At 38.7% G+C, this 9,053-nt stretch overlaps 3 protein-coding genes across 3 annotated transcripts; 1 reads left to right on the top strand and 2 right to left on the bottom strand.

Moving 5' to 3' along the window:
- Nucleotides 1–485: 485 nt before the first annotated feature.
- Nucleotides 486–2,391, top strand: LOC110045285 (uncharacterized). The gene has a single exon (XM_089282527.1). It carries the CDS (start codon nt 542–544, stop codon nt 1,388–1,390), a length of 849 nt encoding a protein of 282 aa, XP_089138653.1. The 5' UTR covers nt 486–541; the 3' UTR covers nt 1,391–2,391.
- Nucleotides 2,392–3,016: 625 nt separating this feature from the next.
- Nucleotides 3,017–4,613, bottom strand: LOC110045300 (uncharacterized). Its single transcript, XM_020750898.2, has one exon. It carries the CDS (start codon nt 4,571–4,573, stop codon nt 3,845–3,847), a length of 729 nt encoding a protein of 242 aa, XP_020606557.2. The 5' UTR covers nt 4,574–4,613; the 3' UTR covers nt 3,017–3,844.
- A 2,730-nt stretch (nt 4,614–7,343) lies between these two features.
- On the bottom strand, nt 7,344–8,914 carry LOC110045301 (uncharacterized). The gene has a single exon (XM_089278960.1). The coding sequence runs from the start codon at nt 8,744–8,746 to the stop codon at nt 7,982–7,984; it is 765 nt and encodes a 254-aa protein (XP_089135086.1). The 5' UTR covers nt 8,747–8,914; the 3' UTR covers nt 7,344–7,981.
- Nucleotides 8,915–9,053: the final 139 nt, after the last annotated feature.

Below are 9,053 nucleotides of genomic sequence, written 5' to 3'. Positions count from 1 at the left end.
ACCTGCCAGGCACAACAGTCACTGACGAATTCTTTCAAAATATTTCTTCCCGATAATTCCAATTTGAATGTCTTATGCTTCCTCGAGTCCAAATCTTTAAAAGAGAACTGAACCTAGTGATGTAGACAAACCCTTTAAACGGAAGTCAATACTGTTTTCTACTTGTTGTCATTAGCGCCTTCCAATAAACGAAAAAGCCAAACGCAAGCCATGGGGTGCTAATTACAAATAATTAGCTCATAGTAATAACGAGAACATGGAAATATCCCAGAATTTGGTTTACGATGGGGGATAATAATCTCTCATATTTTAGTCGCTTGGATCCAAACAATACAACCTCCATTTGCTGCCAGTTAAGTAATGTGATGCTTGCGTTTTAAGACCCAACGAAAATGAGGCGTTTGATTGTTTCTTCCATACCATTGCATTATTAGTCAATTACGCAAAAACACGCGTGCTCTGAACCAATATCACAGCTTGTTCACTTGTGCCAAATTCATTTGTGCTCTAGCGTGCTGCAGGTAATCGTCAAGCGGCGTTGATGTTGACAGTTTTAAAATCAGAGGATTCTATCACCTCCAGGTTTAAGCCAATGGATAGCAGATTCTCGCCTGTGAATATGGCCTCCTCGAGGTTTTATCTTCCAAGTTCACCTACTGTGCCAGTGTTCTCGTGTTCGCCTTATTATGGCGGATATGTCAGACCAGAGATGTCGTTCCTTCATCAGGGTAAAGATATTACAGTATTGCCTAGTTATACGAGTCACTGTTACCACTCAGCCTTACAAGCCATTCCGTACCATGCCATCGATGAAGAAAAACCAACTCAGTCCTACATTGGTCTCATTGGCAAAGCAATTCTAAGCTCTCCACAACAGAAACTTGTGCTAGGCGACATCTACAGCTACATACTGACAAGTTACCCTTACTTCAGGAATAAAGGACCAGGATGGCGGAACTCAATACGCCACAACTTATCGTTGAATGATTGCTTTGTGAAAATGGGTCGTTCACCTAACGGCAAGGGACACTTCTGGGCAATCAACCCGATAAACTACGATGACTTCAGTCGGGGCGAGTACAAGAGAAAGAGAGCTCCGAGAAGAAATCGGGAAAGAAAACAGGACCAATTGACGACGAGCGAAAGGTTTACAACGCATGAGATTCCCTTTAACACTAACACTATTCCACGTGGATCAGAAAAAAGAGGTTTTCACATCGAAACACTTTTGTCCAACAAATGGGAGGAGGTAAATAGCAGTGAAGCCCACAACACCATGTCGGCATTTACTGTTGTGTCCCCGGGAATGGTGTGTACTGCTCAACAACTGCGTCAAAGTAGTTTACATGGACATTTGTCAGAGACAAATGGGCAACCATCAATTAGGTAGTTTGTGCGCTACATGTTATAAACATTATGGTGTTAGCTGTTGACAAGCTGTGGTTCTTCACAGAAGTAACATATTTGCTGAATGTTTTTGCACCATAATTCATCATCTGTTTTTCATTGAAAAGAAAATATGTTTGGTTATTAAAGATATAATTAATTTAGATAAATAACTTTGTACATATTAAACATCGAATAAACACAGATAAGAAGTCATCATCATTAACATTTTTCGTCCACTGACTGTCAAATGGTATCTTATCAGAATGGAACATGTCTCTGTAACTGTTAAGTGAAGCTAAGGGAGTTGCATTGCGAAAACAAATACAGCTAACAAGCGTAAAAAGCGCAGGGAAAAACATCATCACTGTCATATTGAGTGAGTTGTGTTTCATCTCAGTAATTTAATGTATTGAGTAAAAAGGTAATCAAAATTCGGCGTTAACGACCGCCACCTCCACTCGGTTCTATTAACATGCAAATAGAAATTTCTAGAACAATAAAGCAAACAAATAAGCAAACTTGGCTATTGTGATTGCATTTCCTAAATTTTAATTAACAAAAATTAGAAGTAGGAAGCTTTTAAACATTGTAGAAAATGTTTGTATTCATCCACATGCAAATCAATGGTTCCACTGATCTTCAAATTAAAATTGGGCACACTGCATCACTCTATACATTCCAGTCAGGATTAAAATTCCATTTTCTTTAGGCAAGAAGTGACTTACTTCTACGCCCACATCTTTTGACTCAATGAAAGAACAAAGCAATATGAATTAAAACGCGCAAATGTTGTAAAAGGATATCATCGATTATTTTAACTTTGGTTGAAACTGACTATGCTTCGAAATAAAAACGCCGAGAAGTTAGTGATCATAGGTTTGAATTAAGGCGTGCCTATACAGAATGAATGTATCAGCTAATTATTGAAAATTACCATGTCATAAAGGTAAAGTTTATAAATATGAGGTCGAGAGCTTCTAAACACTCGACACTCAATTTGGATCCCCGTCTTGTTGCTGTTTACTTTCAACGTATTTTTCCTTGAGCAGCATAATGTTTAACCCAAAGTGAATTAAGTCGGTGATAGGCTGAGATTTAAAGCGTTATACGGTCTGTACGGGCTCGGCATTTTTCAGTCGTGTCGTGACGTCCAAACTAGCTCCCTGAACTCATAAAGCGTGGATAAACAAAACATTTTATTCTCAAGAAATACTTAAATCAGATTATATGGACTGAGTAACCCAGATTATCTTAAAAACAGCGCAGCATTCCAATTCAGTACATGCATACGCTTGGTGAAGTGAGGGCGGCAATTCTAAATGAGCCGCAATAGGCACTATATCTACCAATCAAATCTTTTTACATTGTGATCGAAAAAACAAAGTCAGGTTTTTTCGAATAAAACCAATATGATCAGTATATCCGCCGTGGCACATACTGTATTCAGAGTTTTCTTGAACCAGCATTTTTGTTTCTTACGTTCTCAGTACGATATAAACGGTTCCAGTGCATCGCTTATTTATCATTTTAGAATTGTGAAGTAATCCACGATTTACCTCAAACAAAACTATCGTTAGTTACATAGAAAAGAATTAAACCAATTAACAAAACGATAAAGCAACCAAAATTAAAAATTTTTCGCCACGGCGCAACTTTAGTAACAGAAGCCGTCACCAAAGGGTATTAACTGATGTATGAATTGGTCCGAGGACGTGGACTCAACATCAGTATTATTGGTCTTGTCGTCTCGTTACCGTTCAAATTCATTCAGTGCTGTTTTTTTTTTTTTCCTGGTTATTTTTTCAGCTTCACGATTAACTACAAAACTATACAATGCAAATAAAGATGGAAAAAGAAGAATATTGACGGTACTTTACATTTGTGATCGCAGAAGCGGTGTTATGTAATGCCAAATTTCCAGTGGTAAATTAACAAAAAACACTTCACTAAACTTCATACGATTTATAGAACCCTTGAGTTGGCCTGTTTACCTGCCAGCATTCTTTAAATTCTCGCCTAGTATTAGTCAAATCCAAGTGCTTATCAATTTTTTATCTATTCTCATCTTCAGAGAGTATTTACATCTGAAACGTCGTTAACACTGAATGATGGTAACTTTTCGATGAAACAGAACACAATTTACAGCCGGTGGTTTCTGCGCCACTGAGATAAATTAAGCTTTTATTGAATGCTCATTTTATTGTCTCTTTCTCTTTTCACTAGAAATATCCTAATACTTATTATAGGCAGCATTTATCTACCGGCTCCTAACCTATATAATTTTGTAAACGTCTGTCTTCTTGGCGCTCCTTACTCCGAAGATGAGCACAATTCCTACCGGGAGTATTTTGCTTTACAACAATAGTTTCCGTTGCCCAGCGTCTCCAAACAACGAAGACCTACACAATACCTCCAAAGCTTGGTAAAAGTGCTCTTGTTTTGCAGACAAATAATTCTATAATAGCTTGTCTTCTGTTATCATCCTGTTGGTTTTACTTCTTTGGTACTTCTTTCCAGTGTCAGACAAAAGTTTTTCTATGTGGAAACCTCTTTTTTCCAGTCCAATATGATTGCCAGCGGTGTAAAGGTTCATTTTGTCCTGTGTTGTAAACTTGCTATCATGTTCGTTTGTCTTCATAAAACCTTTTGCGTTTGTAGAAAATTCTCGATTTCTTCTTGGAGCTCTCTTTCTCTTGTATTCGCCCCGACTGAAGTCGTCGTAGTTCATCGGGTTGATTGCCCAGAAGTGTCCCTTGCCGTTAGGTGAACGATCCATTTTCACAAAGCAATCATTCAACGATAAGTTGTGGCGTATTGAGTTCCGCCATCCTGGTCCTTTATTCCTGAAGTAAGGGTAATTTGTCAGTATGTAGCTGTAGATGTCGCCTAGCACAAGTTTCTGTTGTGGAGAGCTTAGAATTGCCTTGCCAATGAGACCAATGTAGGACTGAGTTGGTTTTTCTTCATCGATGGCATGGTACGGAATGGCTTGTAAGGCTGGGTGGTAACAGTGACTCATATAACCAGGCAATACTCTAATATCTTTACCCTGACGAGGGAACGACATCTCTGGTCTGACATATCCACCATAATAAGGCGAGCATGGGAACACTGGCACAGTAGGTGAACTTGGAAGATAAAACCTCGAGGAGGCCATATTCACAGGCAGGAATCTACTTTCCATTGGCTCAACTCTGGAGGTGACAGAATCTTCCGATTTTAAAACTAACACACTGGAAAATGAATGAGCTTGGCACAATTGAACAAGCTGTGATATTGGTTTGAGACACGCACGTTTTGCGTAACTGATCAATTATGCTATTGTTTCTTATAGCGGAAATGGTTCCAAGTTTACTGTCAAATGTTCTTGATATTTATTACTAATTTAACAGGTATATGTAGATTATCAACATTCTCTCATTTCTCAGGCTATTGATCGGTTAGAAAACATTTTTTTAAAACCAAATCTGCAGCTTATTACTGAATAGAGATTCACGATTGTGATTTATACTTTTAGTCTTTTTTTTTATTACTATAAGGTTATTATTTGTAATTAGCACTCCACGCCTTGTGTTTGGCTTTTCTTTCGAAGTTGTTTGTTGGGAGGTGCTAATGACAACGCTTCAAAGTAGCTTTTACTTCAAAAGGATATTCAATTCATTTTACTTCAATCCCTTGAGACACCATTGACTGTGCCTTTTACAAATCAAAGTAAAACTTCAATCTTCACAACAAATCTCATTTGCATTCTGCGTCAAGTTGTGCGGCAGATAACTCTGCTTTATCGCAAACTTACAACAAGCACGAACCAAACGAGTTCAAATTACCGTTCACTTTGCTGTTGACGAGGCGTTTGTTTAGCATTGTTTGTCTCAAGTCCTAATGGTAACGTTATTGTTTACTAATGGTAGGGTCTGACGAAGGGGCGTGATTATTCCAACTCGAAACAAAACAATTACTGAGCTGTTTGGTCACTTTTAGAGTTGCTTTGTACGTTTCATTCAAGACAGAGAATGAGGGAAGCAAACCGAAAAAAAAGTGCCAGAATCACTGACGAACAGTGACCAAAGCAGAAAGAAACGGCGATTTTAACACTGAAAATGTACTTTTTATCTTTGATTTAATATCTTATAAACACTTTTATGGAAATTCTGTCTATTGCGGTTGCATGTACCTGAATATAAAAACGGTTTTTTCAATATCCAGACACTTTACTCTCCACTGTGCACTTGCGTTGCGGACACTCCAACATGTGGAGAGCAATTCAGGTTTACCTTTTACCACTTATGTTTACTGAAGATAGAAAAAAAAACAAAGTTTTATTTTCTATATATCCGCTTATATTTCATTTGCCGATATACATTTGTTCCATCTTTGCTAACATTGTATTGCCAGTAGTCAATATTGAGTTCACACACTAACGCTTTGTTTGTGTTTTCCACTTGATGCCCATTTGCCACACGACATATCCCAAAAAGCTATTTGAGAACCAATGTTTATAACATAACGATATTAAGCGTCGAGTATATCTTAAGTTAAAGATCAACAGCATTATTTCTCACGATAGTCAGAAATGTGTTACTATTTAAAAGCTCTTTATACACCGGTATGTTTTCAAGCATCTATACTGATCTCCAAAATGATTTTATTATCAGTGCTAACGTCGTGAACTAACACGGTGGACTTGGTTTCAAAAGTCGGCAGTCTTCATTATAGATATATAAAAAAACACGTGTTTTTATGCTGTTAAAGTAAAGATTCTTTATTAGGCCAAACGGTTACTATGGCATGCTGTGTCGTCTTTGTGTAGTCATTAATTTCATCAAAAAATCGCCAATGAGCTTTGCATCTCGAATGTAAAGAACTTGGTCGGTGCCTAAACTATAGTTCGTTTTCGTCTATATCGCGTTCTGCCGTTACAAGTAGAGAAATTGTCGGTTTGAGAAACATTTTTGTCAACGACTTCGTTACTCGGATTTGCACCGCAATGAATAGAAGACGTGTGAAAATGTCTCGGAACACCTCACAAGCTTTGCCTGGCCGATAATAACTGTTACTGGCTCGTTCATATTTACTTCCCCGATTATTTGTTTTATCCTTAAAGCCTATGCACTAAACGAAAGGCAGTCCCTAAAACAGGTTATTTACTTTGCATACAGGCGGATCGTAATATTTCTTGTGAAGGCAACGTTTGTTGGAGCTTTTTAACCTTATTGTCATCATTGGTAGAATAAAAACCTGGAAAAACGATAAATTGTAACATTCTCTCCTTGTAACGTCTAAGCAAGCAGACATGTTTCTGCCAAGATCGACTAGGCTGGGACTCTGTTTGCAGAGTACTTGATAAGATCGACTAGGAATCCATCACGGCTGGGACTGTGTTTGCAGGGTACTTGGACTCCCTGCTGGGACTGTGTTCGCAGGGTACTTGACTGATAAGATCGACCAGGACTCCCGGCTAGGACTGTATTCACAGGGTACTTGATGTTATCGACTAGGAATCCCTCCCGGCTAGGACTGTGTTCACAGGGTACTTGATATTATCGACTAGGAATCCCTCCCGGCTGGGACTGTGCTCGCAGAGTCAATCTATAAGATCAACTTGTACTCCTCCCCAGCTGGGACAGTGTTTCTGGGACTGTGTTCTGGGACTGTGTTCGCAGGGTACTTGATAAGTCACTTTGTTGTTTTTCGCGCTTTACATTAACTTCACTTTTGAGAATGCGGCAGCCATCAACATTGGCAACTTGAAAAAGTACAAATAACAAACATATTGATCTCGAGCCTCTCTATTGTGGAAGCGGAGAGGAATGACATTAAAAAATCTTATATCGGCATTGTGATGACTCCGAGGACCCTGTGGGGCAATTTGGGGGCATTTCAGCATTCACGGGCCGGTGATAACACTTCGTTCCTTTATGATTCAACTCCTTGCAAACATTTGGCATTAAGTCACATCTAAACGCAGGTTTATTTGTTTGGTTTAGCTCATCAAGTGAGATGTAAATTCGCATTGAATACTGAGAGAGGAAGAGAGGTGAAAGTCGTTAACACTACATTTTGATTACGTTCTCTTAAAACTACAATCACTGAAATTGAATGCAAGTTAGATCTTTACTTGTGTATTTGAGTTCTATTCCCACAGACCTATATATCTTACTGCGCTATTTTCTTCAGAACGTCCTTCACCTGCGAGCTAGCTCTACAGTTTCAACTAGAAGGAGAATCGATTAAACATTTAATCTACCTAAGTCTTTCTGTTTAACTTCTCGAATTATTTTCTGGAATTAAGCATATTACATAGTCACTTATATTCCTCTTTGAACAACGCCATAAAACTTGTTTTATTTGCTATTAACTTAGATCAGTTCAAAAAAAGTCCTTTTTACACCTGTTGACCTACAACTGATGCTCAACATAGCAATTCTACCCCTGTGTTTCATATTTTGTGTTTATCTATCGATATATATTGTTAGTACAGCACCATCTACATGGAAATGTTAACTTCTGAATTATAAACCGCTGGAGTCCAGATCAAGACTGGTTTTAAACTACTTTGACGCTGTTTTCTACGGAAGTTGACGATCGATCCCTAAGACACAACAGCAAATGCAGACGTGGTGACGTGGCCTCCACTGTTCTCCTCTTTCCATGAGTTGGACAAAAGAGTTTCTATGTGAAAACCTCTTTTTTCAGTTACATTTGGACTGCAGTCCATGGTGTAACAGTGCATTTCACGTACTGTACACTTGCCAACATCTTCATTCGACGTCACCATCTCATCCCATTTTGTCGCAGTTTGTCTCTTTGCACATCTTTCTGTTTCGGAACGCTTTTGATTTCTTCTCGGAGCTCTTTTTCTCTTGTACTCGCCCCGACTGAAGTCGTCGTAGTTTATCGGGTTGATTGCCCAGAAGTGTCCCTTGCCGTTAGGTGAACGATCCATTTTCACAAAGCAATCATTCAACGATAAGTTGTGGCGTACTGAATTCCGCCATCCTGGTCCTTTATTCCTGAAGTAAGGGTAATTTGTCAGTATGTAGCTGTAGATGTCGCCTAGCACAAGTTTCTGTTGTGGAGAGCTTAGAATTGCCTTGCCAATGAGACCAATGTAGGACTGAGTTGGTTTTTCTTCATCTATGGCATGGTACGGAATGGCTTGTAAGGCTGGGTGGTAACAGTGACTCATATAACCAGGCAATACTGTAATATCTTTACCTTGATGAGGGAACAACATCTCTGGTCTGACATACCCACCATAATGAGGCGAGCATGGGAACACTGGCACAGTAGGTGAACTTGGAAGATAAAACCTCGAGGAGGCCATATTCACAGGCGGGAACAGTCTGCTTTCCATTGGCTCAACTCTGGAGGTGACAGAATCTTCTGATTTTAAAACTAACACACTGGAATGTGAATGAGCTTGGCACAAGTGAACAAGCTGTGATATTGGCTTGAAACAGGCATGTTTTACGTAATTGATTAATGATGCTTTGTACCTCCAAACAATCAAAAACCTTTAAAATATTGGATCTTACACGGAGATCTTTCATCTGGTGGCAGTAAATATACATTTACATCTCTTGACAAACATATTAACAACCATCTATTAAAAATGAATCGAAGACATTCATTTCACTAAATACTTTTTCCATACGTAATGG

The sequence above is a fragment of the Orbicella faveolata genome, unplaced genomic scaffold (genome assembly GCF_042242905.1).
Source record: "Orbicella faveolata isolate gen_17 unplaced genomic scaffold, um_ofav_v1 contig_12, whole genome shotgun sequence".
In the NCBI taxonomy this organism is placed as follows: Eukaryota; Metazoa; Cnidaria; class Anthozoa; order Scleractinia; family Merulinidae; genus Orbicella; species Orbicella faveolata.
This window is presented reverse-complemented; position numbering and strand designations above follow the sequence as displayed.

Excerpts from the sequence above, each read along its gene's own strand:
- LOC110045301 (XM_089278960.1), bottom strand. The coding sequence starts at position 8,746 with ATGGAAAGCAGACTGTTCCCGCCTGTGAATATGGCCTCCTCGAGGTTT.
- LOC110045285 (XM_089282527.1), top strand. The coding sequence starts at position 542 with ATGTTGACAGTTTTAAAATCAGAGGATTCTATCACCTCCAGGTTTAAG.
- LOC110045300 (XM_020750898.2), bottom strand. The coding sequence starts at position 4,573 with ATGGAAAGTAGATTCCTGCCTGTGAATATGGCCTCCTCGAGGTTTTAT.